The 18535-nt window shown below is 46.6% G+C and overlaps 1 protein-coding gene across 1 annotated transcript in view; it reads right to left on the bottom strand.

The window, feature by feature from the left end:
- The window catches only part of Gabrr1 (gamma-aminobutyric acid type A receptor subunit rho1), a 29108-nt gene extending 11312 nt beyond the window's left edge, over positions 1–17796 (bottom strand). The window contains exons 1-5 of the mRNA XM_059255787.1: positions 17696–17796; positions 6910–6963; positions 4891–4997; positions 2453–2520; positions 970–1193 (exon numbers count right to left, since the gene is read on the bottom strand). Of these exons, the coding sequence (XP_059111770.1) occupies positions 970–1193; positions 2453–2520; positions 4891–4997; positions 6910–6963; positions 17696–17796 (554 nt within the window). The remainder of the gene's footprint in view (positions 1–969; positions 1194–2452; positions 2521–4890; positions 4998–6909; positions 6964–17695) is intronic.
- Between the last annotated feature and the right edge of the window lie 739 nt (positions 17797–18535).

Genomic DNA, 18535 nt, shown 5'->3' with positions numbered 1-18535 from the left:
AAGGGCCGCTTAGGGCGGAAGGGGGTCACTTGTCTCACAGTCCCAGGTTATCTCCATTCCTGTGCAGAAGTGAAGGGGGATGGGGGTGGGGCAGGAAGGTGAAGCAGCTGGTCACAACACTCCACAGCCAAGAGCAGCGAGCAGTGAACAATGCATGCACCTCAGTGCTCAGCTAATTCTCTTTATTCAGCCCAGGACCCCAGTCTCAGGGAAAGGGGCAGCCCACAGGGGGTGGGTGGGTCTTCCCATATCAATGAACATAATTAAGATAATTTCCTACAGACCAACCTGATCCAGACAAATCCTAACTGAGACTCTCTTCCCAGACTATTCTAAATTGTGTCATGTTGACGATTAAAACTAAGCATCACAGCATTCTGTCACCGAACTGCACACCCCTGGCCCTAGATTTTACTCTTGACATTGTAAACGTGATGCTCAGAATGACATTGTCATCAGGTAGTCCAGAGTCCCATGGTGTTTCAGGATAGAAACTATGTTGGCCAGGCAAGGCAAAAGAATCTATTTAAACCTAAGTTCTAAAAAAAATACCCCAAACATGGGACTCAGAGAGAGGAAGACATGTGTCTGAGCCTCAGAAAACACATGTTTATTTATTTATTTTATTTCCCTGACTCTTACTAGGAAAATAAACTTTTTTTTTTAATTAGGCACACTTTCAGGCTGGAGAGATGGCTCAGTGGTTAAAAGCACTGACTACTCTTGCAGAGGATCTGAATTTGATCCCCAGAACCCACATGGCAGCTCACAACAGTCCGTAACTCCAGGCCTAGGGGACCTGGCACCCTCTTCTGGCCTTTGCAGGCACACATGTGGTATCCAATCACACATGCAACCAAAACACCCATACACATAGTACAAAATAAAAATTTAATTCATTAAACACTTAAAAATGAAAATATTCGGGCAAGGCCTAAGCTCTCAGTCCCAGCCTGCCTCTGTCCCCACCTGAGGCTGTACAGCACTTTCCCATCGGGCTGGACCCGCAGCATGACATTGTCTGTCGTGGTGTCGTGGATAAAGGAGCGCTTGGAGTGCACAAAGAACATGTCGGGAACCCAGATCTTCTTTACCAGCCGGCCATCAAATGTCATGCTGAGATTGTTCGTGCTCGGGAAAGACAGCCGCTCATCCTTCCAGTAATGCCTCAGGTAGAGCGTCATGGTGAAGTCCTGCAGGTGGAGACAGCGGAAACACAGACACCCACCCACTGTGTGAGCCATCACCAGTGGGGACCGCACCTGAAGCCAGTGGGCTGAGCATCGGCACTGGAGAAGGCAGAGAGGAACCCAACAAGGGACCTAGGACAGACTGCCCATGAACTCCACCCACCCATGACATCCACCGTCTCCATGACAACTGCCCCGCTGACAGCAGCAAGCGGTAGAGCAGTGAGCACCTCAGCTGGAGAAAGCAGTCCACCTGCCAGGCCCTGAGCCGGGCTAGCCTGGGCTGTGTTCCTCACTGCCTCCTGGAGAACGCTGTAGGGGGAGTGCTGAGGAGTGGCTTGCTTGAGAACACTGTGCTGTTTGCTCGTTCCCTGTCTCACTGTCTCATTCTGTCTTGGCGTTGTCTGGGAGTAGTCCCCGAGGACACACCGGACTAGAATACTTCTTTCCAGCCTGCTTCTTGGAGGCTCCAGGCCAAGGCAGACTTTTAAAAAGTCCCCTAACTTGTAGAATACTTCCCACCCCCAACCCATGCTACTTTTAAAATTTTTGAGATAAGGTTTCACTGTGTAGCCCAAGCTGGTATGGAGCTTCCTATATAGAAAACCAGGCTGGTCTAAAACCCAAAGTGACCCTCCTCCACCTCTTGGGTGTTGACTTGAAGACATGCACCACCACGCCTAGCTGGCAACATTTTTTTGGTTTTGGTTTTGGTTTTTGTTGTTGTTGTTGTTGTTGTTTTGGTTTGGTTTGGTTTGGTTTTTTTTGAGACAGGGTTTCTCTGTGTAGCCTTGGTGCCTCTCCTGGATCTTGCTCCATAGACCAGCTGGCCTCAAACTCACAGAGATCCTCTTGGCTCTGCCTCCCGAGTACTAGGACTAAAGGCATGCACCATCGCCGCCTGACTCTGGCAACATTTTTTAAAAACTGTAACCCACTGAAAAGCAAAAAGGAATGGTCCCGCCGTTCAGGTTTCTAGAGCAAGACGTAGATTCTGCGGAAATGCAGAGGGCCTGCGTCTCACAAGGCGTCCATGCTGGAGGATAAAGATCAAGTTTGTCTCCTGGCCCTATCTCATACCAACTGGGAACTCTGGACAAACGACATGATGTCTGTGAGTCATCTGCAAAGTGACTGTGACAGTTCCCATCTGCCAAGGAGTGAGGAGTTGGGGGGGGGGGGACTCAATGGTGCGGAGTTTTTGCCCAGACAGGTCCACATGAGCCCCCGTTGTCCAGAGCCCTGGTCAGAGAAGCACTCACCATGTCGACCTCTGAGATGCTGTCCAGGCTCTCCACCTGCACGTCCACACCCACGGGAATGGCCGGGCCTGGGGAGGGTGTGACAGGAGCATGTGTTCAATCGTTCTCTCTGTTCTTTCTTTTTTCCCTCTCTCCCTTCTTACAACTCCTCTCCCTCCCTCCCTCCTTCTATTTTTCTTCTTCTTCCTCCTTCTCCTCCTCCTCTTCCTCCTCCTTCTTCTTTTTCTGACAGAGCCTTGCTATGTAGCCCAGGCTGATCTCAAACTCTCAATCCTCCTGCCTCAGCTTCCAAAGAGCTAGGATTATAAGACTATTCTATCACATCCTGCTGAAAGTCTTTCTCTTTGCTTGAACTTCTACTATGGAAGAGGTGTGCAAACATGTGTCAGTCATGCCAGAGTCCAACATTGGAAGGTTTGGTCATGCCTGCCTGCAGTCAAATAAGAACTAAAAGAACAGCTTCATGGTTGGCCCCTTGAAATCCCCCCCACACACATGCATACTCCAAAAAGCAATAAAAATGCTTTGTCCTTTGTAGAATGATAAGAGTAGATTATTTTATTTTATGTGTACAAGTGTTTTTGCCTGCAGGTATGCCTAGAGTCCACGGAAGCCAGAAGAGGGCATCGGATCCCCTAGGACTAGACTCATAGACCATTATGAGCTTCCCTGTGGCTCTAGGAATCGAACCTGGGTCCTTTAGAAGAGTAGCCAGTGTTCTTAACCATTGAGCCATCTTTCCAGCCCCCGAATGATGAAGTTAGTACAGCCCATCCCTTTCTGGTTCCACTTGTTCATTTGAAGCTGTGCTAAAGCCCTAGACTGAGTCAGGGTCTGGTCTAAGGAACATCAGCACACTCCCTAGCATGAGAGTGCCTGTTGAATTTTCTCCATTTGCACCACCTTTGATCTTGGAAGCCTTTGGCTCTCACTTAGCCACGAGAACCACATTTCTTGGTAATGGTACCAGGACTGGTCATATTCACATCATTTGTCCTACCCACAGATCTGTATCTTTGTTACATGGTGAAGAAGCTTCCAGCAAAGATATGCCATGCCAGAATGGTCTTAAATCAAAACATTACATATTTGTTGTTATTTCCAGGTCATTAAAACTTAGTATTGACAGAGAATAAGAGCTTGCTTGCTCTTATGTGGGTTAGGTATAGGGTGTGGTCCAGTTACCATGACACAAAGAGGTGGGATTGGATCCAATAGCTTACCTATGACAAAGAGAATAAAGACTTTTCTAGAACTTGGGGGATTGGTTTGTTGGGGGGGATGTTAAGGTGGAGGTAAACATGACTAGAAAAAAATGAAAGGCATGAAATTTATTTCTAGGGCCTGGAGGGAGGGCTCAGTCAGTAAGAACTTCTGATCTCGCCTGCATGAAGACCTGAGTTTGATCCCCGGAACCCACGTAGAAATACGAGATATGATGTTATGTACTGCAGCTCTGGGAAGGCAGAGGCAGAATGATTTCTGGGGCCCACTGGCCAGCCAGTCTAGCCTAGTTTGTGAGCTCCAGGACAATGAAGACTGTCTCAAAGGAGATAGCATTCCTGCGGATGGCACAGGAGGTGTCCTCTGGTCTCTGCATCCATCCACACCCACACCTACATACATGTGTTTGCATACACGTGAACACACATACACACAGGCATAAAATATATTTTTCTCCAGGAAGAAACCAAACCTAGGTCAGTGAGATGGTTCGGCAGGTGGAGCTGCTCACTGCCAAACCTGAAGACCCTGAGTTGGATTCCCAGAACCCACATGATGGAAAGAGCCAACTTCCACAAGTTGTCCTCTGACCTCCACACATTTTGTGATGTGCACGCCGCACCATCCCCAAAATAAGTAAATAAATGTTAAACACACAGAGACAGAGAGACAGAGACAGAGACAGACAGACAGACAGACAGACACAGAGAGAGAGAGAGAGACCCCTTTGACAGAGGGCTGAAGCCTGGCATCCGTTAAACCTCAGATCCCTTTCCGCAGCGAACCCTTTCACTTTCTCGAGCTCTGTTCATTCATTAAACCCTGCAGACAGGACTCTGATGTGTAAGTGGGGCTCGTCTGCCAACTCCCGGTGAGAACCAAGCCAGCTCAAGGTTATTGCATGAGATTTCAGAGCATCCTCAGGAGGCAGCCCTGGCTGCCTCTGCCCTGCCTTCCTGTGGCAGCCTCGGTCTCACTGACCTTCAGTGAGGCTTCTTACGAGCACTGCCCTGGGACAGCTGGCTGGCCTTGCCTGGCTGCACATCAGCAGGTAGTCTGGCAATGCCCGGCAGAGAAGGGGCATGAAGGGCAGACACTCAGAAGGTGCTCAACCCACCGTGCTCAGCTAAGGCGGATGTGATAAGCAGACCTGGGTGCAGACAAAGAATCCCAGAAATGGAGAGGAGCCCCACCCTTGAGCATACATCTCATACCTCCGAAGCCAGGCCTCATGCTGAAATCATGGTCATCTATCCTCAGCAGCTGCTCTGACTTGGTGAGAGGCGACTTGGTGATGTCAGAGCTTCGTCTCAGAATTGGGCTGCCACAGAAGGAAAAGCAGGGTGATCACATAAATGTGCTAACCAAGGCTGGTCAGAGCCATAGCCATGTGCTCTTCCTGCCCTTGGCAGGTTTCCTAGGGTGTGCTTGCTCTCCTGAGAGCCACTCAGCCTCCTCTGTTCCTTTTTCTAATTTTCTGGATAAAGAACCGGACCTGGAAGTTCCAAGATTGCGGTCCCCAGCCACACAGAGGGGCTCCTCAAATAGCAATGCCAGGCACTGCCTCGGATATCCTGATTATCATCTGGGAACTGGTATTTTTTTTAATTTAAGGGGCTGACAACTGGTATTTTTTAAAGTTTCCCAAGGCTGGGGGTATAGCTCAGTGGTGGAACGCTGGCCAGCATGGGCATAGCCCTGGGTTCTATTCGCTGGAACCGAAGGGGAAAGGAACTCACCGATTTAACATATAACCAAAGCTGACACCTGCCGGAGCTGGTCTGAATGGTAAGCCAGACTCCTTCAAAATGCCTGAGACGCTGAGGGAAGGCTGACTGGAGGAGAAGCAACTGTGTATGGCTGAGCCTCACACCCTTGACTTTCTGTGGTCATTCTGTGGAGGGTGAACACCTTCACATCGTGTTTCCAGGGAAAATGCTTCTGAATTGCTTGTAGGGACACTTTTTACCTATTTTTGTCTTTTTATCTGTTTATTCCTAAATGTGTGATGTGTTTTCAGTGTTTGACAATCTCTCTATCTCTCTAATGCAGGTAGGGCCTGGAGAAATGGCTCAGCAGTAAAGAGCCCTGGCTGTTCTTCCAAAGGACCCGGGTTCTATTCCCAGCACTCACATGAGTCCAGGGATTCTGACGCCCTCTTCTGGCCTCCATAGGCACTACATGCACATAGTATTCAGGCAAAACATCCATACACATAAAATATTTTTTTAAAAATTAAACATGCAGTTAATTCTACTGACCTACCCCTCATCCACAGAAACTTGTATTATTGCTTCCTTGTCTAGACAGAGTTTGTTACAGAAATGTGTAAGTACTTATATATAGGATTATTTTCTCTCCTTATACAGTTAATGTTATATGAATGCTTCTTTATCTTGCTTCTCCCTCATTTAATAATATGCCTTGTACTTTCCCACACGGGAGCCCCCTGTACCCCTTATCCCACTGCACACTGCCTCCTCTGACCAGTCTTCCCACAGCAGACACGTGACTTGCTCTGGGTCCTCTGTCCCTACAGTGACACTTGAAACTCTTCATTACTCAACAGCATAATCCTAGGGATCCTCATCACTAACTAACCACCTTCCCAGCTCCAGATGCAGATGCCAGCCATGTCCCCTCTGAGAGCCTCCCCATATGTCCTGCCCCCAGTACAGACCCTCCCACACTTGATTGGGGGCTCATTAGAACCTAGATCCCCGAACCTCACAGGCCCTTGTGGGTCTGGCGCAGGGGTCTGGGCTGAGGATGTTGAAAGACAGGAGGGAACACTTGAGAGCCCCGCTCAGGTGCATTACCTTCCCAGTGGCTGGCTCAGGTGTGGTATCCTCCCCCTGACGACTGCCTTCCAGAGGCTTGCTCTGCTCAGCTCTCCGCCCTTACTAACTTCTTCCCTGAAAGAGCCGCTAGTGTTCAGGAGAAGACATGAAGCTGAGGTCAGGGAGCCAGGGCCCTATCCTCCCTTCAGAACCTGGCTGATTTAGACTGCTAAGCAACCAGCTGATTCCCTGAAAGGCATTTTCCTGACCGGAAGAAGGCTTTGAGTGGATCGTGTGGTGTGCAGGTTGAGTGGGGCATGTGGGGAGGTAGCACGCTTGCTGAGCAGAGGAAGGAGCTAGGCAGGGATGGGAAAGCCAGCTTCTTCCTGGTCCTCGTGGGGTAGGGCTGAAAATCGCTGGAGTCGGGGCGCTCGCTGTTATCACGGGCCATACCTGCCTTGCTTGTGGGCATCGTCGTGTGCTCCTCGTCTCTGTCTCTGAGGTCTGCTGTAGGAACAGAAAACAAAAGATGCTCCAGAGACTGTCCAGTGACTTAGATCGACAAAGCACCCCGGCCTCTGTGCATGCTTCAAATTTAGCCGGAATGAAATGGGGGTGGGGAGAGAAGACGGCTCAACGCATTAATCTGGTCTGATGAGCGTTTTCCAAGTACTCACAGGAACAGGGAACGAGGATTAATTATTTAGAAGGCCTGATTTACAGAGATCTGACTTAAGCACAACCCCACCGCATGCACGTGCACACACACACTTACATACATATTCATGCCCACTCACACAGTAATATACACACTCATACACACATACACATACTCACACTCACACACGCATTTACACTCACACACATGCATGCATTCACACACTTATATACTCACTTATATATACATATATTTATACACACACTCCCGTGCACACTCACACACACTCAAACATACACACATTCACGCACACTCTCATGCATGCACACACATGCACTCAGACATATGCATACACACATACACATATGCGTGCATGTACACACACTCATACATGCACTCACATCCACCCAGGCTTGAAACTGAGCCTGAAGAGTTGCACATTCTGACCTGGATCCACTATGAAACTGTGGCAAACAATGACGCCAGTTAATCATGCCCTCCTGGTTGTACTTGCCTCTGGCCAGGGATTTGGGCAAATGGGTACAGCAGGGAGTGAAGGAGAGGCTGAGGCTGGAGCATGTACTGCTCATTTGTTCCTTCCTCAGAGCTGACGCCAGCTATGCCCTGGGCCTCTGCCTAGGGCAGACATGGCATCCTGTTCTTCCTCACTCTGGGGGACATCAACATGCCTGCTCTCCTGCCCTGAGACCTGCCCACATCTCTGTGGGGAGTGCTTGTTTTTGATTGGTTAAGCCCTCTGAGTGTAATGCTATTTCCCGAGAGGACTCCACTGGTGACAGGGACAGGGATTATGTCATCCATAGCACAGTGAAGCAGGGCAGGCAGGAGCTTGGCAGGAGAGGACTGGGAATCGGGAAAGGTAGCTGGGAGAAGAGATCATCCAGGACAGAGTCCTGTGCATGTCCAGCACAGGGCAGCACTGGCTGCAGTGGACGCTCAGCACAGGGTAGCTGAATGAGAAAGGAATAAGTTCCCTGTACATGGAACAGAGCACGTGAAGAGGGACAAGAGACTGAACAAGGAGGTCGGAATAGAAAATGAGTCGTCCTATTCTGATTTTCCCCTTGGGCCAGCCTGCAAAACAACCACTCACCAACCGACAGGACTGTCAAGCTCTGAGATAGCCAGCAGTTGCTGTGGCAAAGCTTAGACTCTAGCCTAGAGGACACAGAAAAGGATCCTCGATGTCTTTCTCATTGTCATTAATACTTTAAAGCAAAATTGTTGTTCCTATACCATATACAAGCTGGAAACTAGAGTCAACATGAAGCAGCTGGAAGCAACCCAGAACACGACTCTGGCATTTCTATGCACGTTCTTAACAGCCCAGGGAAGGCAAGTAGACGGCTGCTTGCTTAGGTCATGGTATAACTAGCATGGGATATTTTCAGCCCCTTTTTACCAGCTACAAATATGACGGTTGTTAAAACTAAGCACAACACAAAACAAGTAATATGAACACCTGGCACAGCTGGAGTAATCACCGTTGGCCGGCACTATCTGACTCCTTCTGTGATGAACTCGTTACTTCTCGCAGCACTTTGTCCTCAGACCTCTCCACCAGCTCCAATCACGTGTGAGAAAACCAAGACAAAATACTGGGAGCTCAAGGAGCTTTGAGAGTGGCAGACTAGGCACTGGGTTGGTGATCTGGATTCAGGGCTTGGAAGAAGTGTTGGCCACGTTATCTTGCTGGATGATCTTCCTCTCTCTGCTAGAAATTGGGTTGGTCTCCACCCCTATTTATTTAGTGTTCGAGCCAGGGTCTCTCACTGGACCTCATGGATTTGCCTGCCATATCCTATTGAGAGCTGCCGGTAGCAAAAGGCCATGGGAGTATACAGCAGGTGACAACTAGTGTTCAGAAAGTCAACCTATCAGAACCAAGGGTTCTGGTGGAGGAAACCATCATGCAAGGTGTTATGGAATTACTGCCTTTTGAATGAATTGCCTGTTTCTTGTTGTAAACTTTTTCTGCAATAACAGCTATGATATCTCCCCATTACCATGCATCTTCACGTAATATATATATTTAATCTCATGATTACATCTCAGTCTTATGGGCACATATATCTGTGGGTGGTCAGGAAGATGACTTTTCATTTAGCTGTATCATTTTGATTATAGAAATTGTATAGAAAATATACTAAGATATGCTTCATAGCCAGATCCATTGTCCCACGAGACTGTGGACACTCAAAGTCTGCTTTGTTCCTTTTGCTCAGACTAACACAGAAAATAATAATCTCTCCTCAGTCTAACACAAACTGCTATGACCTTGAGGGTTCTGAAACTTTCTCAGGATTGCAAAGAGTCTCCAGTTAGAAATGTGAGGAGCTAGGAAAGAAAGGAGCCAAGAAAGAGAACTGACTTACAAGAATAAAGTGAATGGACTGAAAGAGCTCGGTGTTCGAAGATTCATTTGATATCCCTAAGATTAGAATCCCAGCTGCTTGTAAGCATCTTCCCCTGGACTCTGGGAGAAAAAAACCCTTGGGGCAGGTATCAAAAGCCTCCCCCCGTCCCCCACCACCACCCCACCTTGCAATCTTGAGAAAAGTTTCAAAACTCTCAAGGTCATAGCACATTCCTAGAATAGATGATAAGGAGCAGAGCCATTACTATGGTAACAAGGTTCCAAGGTCTCAGGACTAGAGGGAGGGGGTGCAGTGCCCAGTGCCACAGACTCTGAGACATAGCTTTTTGTCAGCAGACTTGACAAGTGAAGAGTTGGCAGGCTTTTCTTAGGGTGTTTTGTGTTAGTAACCTTGGTAGACACCTGCAGTTCTGACCTTGTGCATAACTGTAAAGTTTTGAACTTATGATCTCTATATAAAGGCTTTTAATCTAGTTTGAACTTGCTCTGAGGTAAAAATGAGCTAAATGCATGCAGTTTATGTTAGACTAAGGAGAGATTATTATTTTCTGTGTTAGTCTGAGCAAAAGGAACAAAGCAGGCTTTGAGTGTCTGCAGTCTAGTGGGACAATGGATCTGGCTTTGAAGCATATCTTAGTGTATTTTCTATACAATTTCTATAATCAAAATGATACAGCTAAATGAAAAGTCATCTTCCTGACCACCCACAGACATATGTACCCATAAGACTGAGATATAATCATGAGATTAAATATACACATTACATGAAGATTCATGGTAATGGGAAGATATCATAGCTGTTATTGCAGAAAAAGTTTACATTAAGAAACAGCCAATTCGGCCGGGCGGTGGTGGCGCACGCCTTTAATCCCAGCACTTGGGAGGCAGAGCCAGGCGGATCTCTGTGAGTTCGAGGCCAGCCTGGTCTCCAAAGCGAGTTCCAGGAAAGGCGCAAAGCTACACAGAGAAACCCTGTCTCGAAAAACCAAAAAAAAAAAAAAAAAAAAAAAAAAAAAGAAACAGCCAATTCATTCAAAAGGCAATAATTCCAAAACGCCTTGCATGATGGTTTCCTCCACCAGAACCCTTGGTTCTGATAGGTTGACCTTCTGAACACTAGTTGTCACCTGCTGTATACTCCCATGGCCTTTTGCTCAGGCAGCTCTAAATACTCATTCATTTGTGCCTTCCTTCTTTCCTCTTTCTGTTTGGTAACACTAGGTTGTCTTATTTTCTAGCCCAGACTAGCCTCAAATTCACCATGTAGCCCAGGCTGGCCTAGAACTCATGACAATCATCCTACCTCAGTTTCCCAATTGCTGGAATTACAGTTATGTGCTACCATGCCCATCCACCACAAATTTCTGAAAGTCAACTTCTTTTCTAATTAATTTATATTTACCCCATTTTATATGTGTGGGTGTTTTGCCTGCCTGTACGTATGTGCATGAAGTTTGTGCCTGGTGCCTGTAGAGTTTAGAAGAGTGAGTCAAATCCCTGGAAACTGGAGTTATAGATGGTTGTGAGCCAGGGGATGGGAACCAAACCTAGATGACAAGTACTGAGCCCTCTCTCCAGCCCCTAAACTTTTAAAAATCAGTTTCTTCCTTTCCTGTGGATGGGTGGATGAGTGGAGTGAGAGATACAGATTCACAGCTATACATACTGTTTCCATGAAGGTTCGCAACTGTTTTAACACGTGCCCACTCTGACATTGAAGTCTGCACATAAAAGGGAGGTTTGCACTGGGGCTGGACTGAAAGGCAGCCTGGGGTTGGCTGCACTCGCCCCTTGCTCCGTCTTGTCTTGGAGTCATTGGATCAAGCCATCCATCTGCCACTGTCACTGATAACTGCTCCAAGAATCTGGTGGGGGCCCTAACACAAAGACCTGACCTGCTGTTCATTATCCTTCCATAGGAAGCACACGCTGAGAATGTTTTTGTCTGTCCATGGCTCAGGTTGTCTCTACCTAGACCATTCTTGTTTTGCTGGTCCATGTCTGAACATAAGTTCCCTGCTCCTTCCTTCTTGAAGACACTACTTTTACACTTAAAGCTTTAGTGTTCTCCCCACCCACCACCTATTCTCTCTCTCTCTCTTTTTTTTTTTTTTTTTTTTTTTTTGGTTTTTCAAGACAGGGTTTCTCTGTGTAGCTTTGCGCCTTTCCTGGAACTCACTTGGTAGCCCAGGCTGGCCTCAAACTCACAGAGATCCGCCTGCCTCTGCCTCCCGAGTGCTGGGATTAAAGGCGTGCGCCACCACTGCCCGGCCACCACCTATTCTCTTTGATAGAAGTTTCAGAGTGTATTTTCCCCAATTCCATTGGAAAGGCCTTTCTTCCATGCATCTCTGTCTCCAACACCTACACTACAACTTTTGTGAACAACTTTTGCTTAGCATTTTCATCTTTTAAAACAGTAGTTTATATATATGAATGATTGTCTGCATGTATGTATGTGTACCACATGTGTGCCTGGTGCCCACAAAGGTCAGAAGAGGACATCAGACCTGGAACTGAAGCTACAGTTGGTTGTGGGCTACCATGTAGGTGCTAGAAACTAAACTTGGGTCCTCTACAAGAGCAGCAAGTGCTCTTAGCCACTGAGCCATCCCAGGCCCAGCAGTCACATCTTATTCACTCTGTGCTTGTGTGACTTTGAGTAGGTGGGCTCCTCACTAAATGAGTGAAGTTCCCACCACTGATTAAATGTACTAGGCATTAGAAACAAAACAGGAGTATGTTTGTCATGGAGAGCACCTGTAGTACAATGTTGTCAGAGGTGAATTCGCTCTCTACCTGGTCCCAGCCCCACCCTCTGCACCAGGGATTAAAGCAGTGAGCTATAGACTCCTTTACCTAACCACTGACATCTGCTCCTGAAAGCTATTAAAGGTAAGGGGTCCTGTATCCTGTATCACTTCTCAGTCTTCTACCTGACTGACTCTGATCTTGGTGTAAACTGACCCCCCCATTGACCATTCCCTCCCTAGGAAACCATTGACACGTCTCTAGGACGCTTCCCTAGTCTGAGGTCCCCAGAGGGGTCAGCCTCCTTAATAATAATGCAGAAACTGGTGAACAGCCACTTAGTAACTACTATGACAGACATGTGGAAGGCATCCAATGGTTCTTAGTGTCCTTGACACCTCACTTCTCTGGTCCTTAGTTCCACTTCCTTCACGGTCTTCTCCTCAAACACCTTCCTTTTGTGGAAGTGTGTGGAGCTGGGGGTTGGTACCGAGCATTAAACCCAGGCCTTATATATGCTAGAAAAGCATTTTATCAATGAACCCTGGCTCCCCCTCCGCCTCACTTCAGACAAGGGCTCATGAAGCCGAGGCTGGCCTCAAACTCATTGTGTAGCTAAAGATGATCACCTCCCAAGTGCTGGGATTACAGGGGTGTGCCACCACACCTGGTCGCAAACCCCTCCTTCACTAAGTTGTCCACACTGACTTTGAATTTGCTGTGCAGCCCACCCTTGAACCTGTGATCCTCCTGCTTCAGCCTCCACGTAGATGGGATTACAGGCCTCCAATGCTGTACCCATCTCTTCTGACTTCTTAAACGTTCTTCTTCTTCCATCTGCTCCTGCTCTTAGTTTATGCCACGCTCTCTCTCTGGGTCCCTTGACTACCTGCCCAAGAATCTACAAATCCACCCTTTGAATCTACATCTTCGGGTCCAGTTCTCCCCGAGCTGCCTATCCCTTCCTGATAGGCATACAGGAAGTCTCTCCATAGCCTTTGAGTGGTCCAGGGCCATGTGTTCTTTCTTCTTCACACTGCTCTGCTTCCTGTCCTCCTGCCCCTGACATGACCACTCTCCCAGACAAGCAACCCAAATGCCTGCTGGGAACTCACCTGAAGCTGCTTTCTTATCTTACTGCCACACAAATCCTGGCAATTCTAAAATGCTCTGGGCTCCATCTCCCTACCTGCTCATTCCACTGTTATCCCTGACCACTCACTACCGCTCATCTGTTCCAGGTGTGACCTCTGCTCACTTTCTGTTTCCCTTCCTACCCATCTACCATATTTCCTGGTGTGCCAGCAAGTCTGGTCTCTCTGGGATGGAATTCTCCTGAAGCTACCTGGGTTTCTTTGCCTTTGGAGGAAGTACAGGTTTTAACATGACAGGAAGTTATGGAACCAGCAGGCTCTGGATCATGCCAGCATCCCTAAGGCTGTAGTGCACACATGTTTCCAGCCCTCCAGTGACGAGAAGAAGGACAGTATGTATGAGTCCATTCTGGAACTTTGCCCAGTGTCCTACATGATGCAGGAAGGTGAGTCATATTTGGATACGCCTTCAGAGAGATTTTTGGAATCTGGGTGAAAGTTTAGGCTACATTAAAAACAAAACTTAATTTAAATGATGGGATAGGAATTGGGTCCACTTTCAGTTTTTAAAGAAATGTAGTCAGATCTACCTAGAGTTTTAGTATCTGTGTGTGTGTGAGCGCATGCGTGAGCCACAGTGTGCGTGTGGAGGTCAGAGGACAACTTACAGCCATTGTTTCTCTCCATCTACTCTTCAGGACCCCGGGGTGGAACTCAGCTCTTCAGGGTGAGCGGCAAGAGACTTCACCCACTCATCCCCAGGCCTGTACCTACAGTTCTAAGTGTCTCGTGCTAGTTGATCCAGGACACTTCTTATTTTATTTTATTTTATTTTATTTTATTTTATTTTGTTTTATTTTATTTTATTTTATTTTATTGTTGTTCTTGTTTTGAAACAGGGTCTCACTATTTGTTCTGGCTGTCTGGAACTCACTATGTAGACCAGGCTGGCCTCAAACTCACAGAAATCCGCCTGCCTCTGTTTCCCTAGTGCTGAGATTAAAGGCATGTGCCACCACACCTGTCTGATCCAGGACACTTTCAAGAGACCATCCTAACTAAGTAATCATTATAATATTTGTAATAATAGGGGCTAGATAAATGACTCAGTGGTTAAGAACATTTGCTGCTCTTACAGGGAATCCATGTTTGTTTCCCAGCACCCATATGGTAACTCACAACCTTCAATATGTCCTCTGACCTCTCCAGACAGTGTACACATGTGGTGCATATACATACATACAGAGAAAACATTCATACACATAAAATAAAAATCAATAAATCTTTTAAAATATATTTGCAATAATAAAGAGAGAGAAACTAAATGTTAATAAATAAAACAAAATGCTTACATGATATTATACATTATTATGCAGCTAATCAAATGATCTTTCTATAGGCTAAAAATAAATATGTAGGTAAAATCATATTAAATACAATAAGCTTACAAAAATGTATTTGCAGACTTAAAAATTGCCATGTGTGTCTTCCATAATAAAAAATGAAAAAGTTTGAAAAGTAACTTTTAAAAAGGAAGTCTATTTCATTCTCTAGGAATAAGGCAAACATGAACACTCACAATCTCTGTTCAGGTATAGTACTAGTATGTTCTTTCTAGAGCAGCTGGTACTTGATGATAACATGATCCCATGGCCCAGAGTCTACTCAAAACTATTAGGAATAATAAATAAACAAATAAATAAATGGTGAAGCTTGAGGACATTAAAAAAAAAGCATGTTTCTATACACTAGTAATGGGCTGTCCAAAAGAAAAGTCAACAGAACAGTCCCTTTTATAATAGCTGCAGAAAATGAAATGCTTAGGAACAAGTGCTCTGCCACTGAGCAGCAAGGGCACCAAGAACACACACTAGGAAAAAACCATCTGTTCCATCAAGAGTGTCGGGAAAACTGGATAGCCACACGCAGAAGGATGAAATGGACTCTGATCTCACATCCAATACAAGAATCAACTCAAAATGGGCTAAAGACTTACATGTAAGGCCTGAAACTGTGAAACTGTGAAACTGCTATTAAACACAAGGAGAACTCTGTGCTGTTGAGCTCGGTGCTCGTATTTCAGACATGACCTCGAATGCTCACGTAACAGAAGCAAGACCGTGAGGTTATCACAAACTCGCAGCTTCTGCATGGTGAGGGAAGCAATGGTTGACTGCAGAGGCTGGTCTGGGCTACTGACCTACAGGCTGGGAGAAAATACTGACAAGGCGGACGTCTGAGCAGGGTGCCACCAAAAATTCACGGGGAATTCAACTCAATAATAAAGGGAACGAGCGGATAAAAACAGAACGATCAGACACCTCTGCCTGCCATTTTCCTCTTTGAAAAGAAGCTGTGCAGTGGCCGTGAAAACTGGAACAGCAAGTGTCAGCAAGGTGTGACGAGTGGGTGACCCCTGTGCACTGTTGGTGGGGGTGCAAAGTAGTACAGCTATTCCAAAACACCATGAGGCTCTTCAAATAACAAATAGAATTATCATGCCATCATATTCCAGAGCTCATATTTAAAGGTTCTGAACTCAGTGTTTTGAACAGATGCCTGCATTTCCACAGTCACCACAGCACTGTTCACAACAGCTAAGTGACGGTATGAAGAGGATTGGTGTATTTTTAACAGGACAATAGGCATCCCTTTGCAAAAGGAATGTCTGCTGTTTGTGACAACATGGACGGACCTGCAGGATGTCATTCTAAGTCTGATAAGCTAGACACAGGACAAATGCCTAATGCTAATGATTCTCAATCTCCCACACATGCCCAAATTAGGACCCAAATCTAACTCCCTGTTTTCAATTGCCAGAAAGAGATCTCCACGGGGTATAAAATCAATTCATTTTTTCTTCTGTCCCTCTCTCCCACCTTACCCCTTACCCCACCCTCTCTCCTTCTTCCTCTCTTTTTCCCCCTCTGCCCCCCTCCTCTTGTTTTGCTTTGAGAGAGGGTTTCATGTAGCCCAGACCAGCCTCATAGGTTTGAACCTGTGTCTTTGAGGATGACCTGCCTGGTCTTCTCAAGGGCTGAGATTACAGATGTGTGACACTGTGCTCTTAGGCACAATTTCTTAAACTGACTGCACATCTCACTTACAGGCAGAGCCTAAAACCACAGAGGTCACAGAAGCAGAGCAGGACAGTCACTCATGCCTGGGGGTCGGGGAGCTACTGGGCAAAGGGCGAGTACCTTCCTGTTGAAACACTGCTCACCTTCCTGTTGAAATACTGCTCAGCAAAGTGACCGTAGTTATGATGTGCTGTAGATAGCAGAGTTCATTCTGATATTTGCATATTCAGCATTCATTTCGGGTCTTCTCACCAAAATCAAATCCTAAGGGGGCTGGAGAGTGAGCTCAGTGGTTAAAAGTACTGGCTGCTCTTCCAGAGAACCTGAGTTCGATTCCCAGCACCCACATGGCTGCTCACAACTGTCTTTAACTCCAGTCCCAGAGGGTCCAATGCCTTCTTCTCACCTCTGTGGCACCAGACACACACAGGGTGTGCAGACAAAACACCCATACACCAAATAAATAAAATTTATAAAAATGAAATCCTAAGTAACCAAGGTAACAGATATGTTAACTAGCCTGATTTAATTATTCCATGTTTGTGCCTATATAATACTCTATACCCTGTTAATTAGTTTATAATACTTTAATTTTTAAAAATTAATCAAATGTTTAATCAAAACTAATTTTCTAAAAGAGTCTCCTCAGTCTCTGTGACTTCTCTAAAACATTTCCATTCTAATTGTGTCTTGAGAAAAAGGCTGTGAAGTTTTGGTAACAATTAGCAGGGTTAGTTAGTTTTAATTCCCATGAGCACATTTGGGTCAAACAATCCCTGTATTTTGGGGCTACATCACTGCACAAATTTCATTTTCCCAAGCAATTCCTGACGCTCTGGGCACAATGGTCCTCCTTGGTACCCCAGGCTCACCGTGAGCACTGGATGTCTGAGCTCCTGGTCATATGACACTGTAGAAGCAGACAGAAACTGGCATGGTGAGCACATCGGAGCTGGGGTGCTGGTGTGTGGAGGACTCGGGCCTCAGGAGGGAGCACAGAGGAACAAGACAGGGGCCTACTGGATCCTGACTTTTGAGAGACACATTTCCCTTCACATGAGCTGGTCTTTCTCGTTCTGTGGATTTACATCTGAATAGGAGGAAAACTCAGGTTGGACTGGAAATTAACACTGATGACCAAAAGATGACCTTTCCTTCATCCATCTCCTCATCAGTAAAGAGGAAGTGTTGGGCCAGGTTGTCTCCAGGGCCTAATTTACTGACTGATGCAGGGCAGGGCAGTGTGATAGATGCTCACCAAGCCAGTGTGGCCTTGGAGCCAGGTGAGGCCGAAGGCCAGGCCTCAGGCTGCCTAAGCTCCATCTGCTGGGTAGCTACGGCCAGGGCAGCACGTACCATCCTAGGCTCTCTCAGGTAGCAGGTAGTGGACAATCCACTGATGCTGCACGGCCTGAAGAGAACAGTTTTTAAAACAAAACTGAAGAGAGTCCCACATTCATACAGAAATAGTTACAAAAATCATTCCCGCAGATCAAAGCTTTCATCGGTCCCTTGAGAATTTGTGCAGACATCAGTCATCCTTAGCGTTCAGAAAATGTACAATATTTTCTTTTCCAGAATCCTTTTTTTTATCCAAGGTAATTAATAACAGATTTAAGAATATAGGCTAATACTGTCAAGTGCAGTACCATTACAAAGGAAAACACCATTCTAGTTTCCTGAAAGGGAAAGAGAAGGAAGGGGATGGGGGGAGGCTTCTGCACACACACACACACACACACACACACACACACACACACACACACATCTGGCCATGCTGCTGCCTGAGACTGGACCGTGCAGAACCTGCTTTTCATCCCCAAGGCCTTTGCCTCGGCGTCACTCACCTGCCTTTCCTAGATGGCTCATGAACTTCTCTTCCTGGCCAGTGCGCTGTGCTCTCAGCGGCCAGAATCCATCCCCACCACAAAAGGAAGATGCCAAATTTCATATTCTGGACCGCCAACATAGATTTCCAAATCAAACCGTTCTCCCGAGAAGCCGTGAGAAGGAGCCGGTTTGGGAGACTGTCGGTCCCCTCCTAAGGCACCATTGCTGTGTTGTTATTAGGAGGATGTTTACCGCCGCAAAAATGAAG

Source organism: Peromyscus eremicus, chromosome 2 (assembly GCF_949786415.1).
Source record: "Peromyscus eremicus chromosome 2, PerEre_H2_v1, whole genome shotgun sequence".
Taxonomy (NCBI): domain Eukaryota; kingdom Metazoa; phylum Chordata; class Mammalia; order Rodentia; family Cricetidae; genus Peromyscus; species Peromyscus eremicus.
The sequence above is the reverse complement of the archived record's forward strand: the minus strand, read 5'-3'. Positions and strand labels throughout refer to the sequence as shown.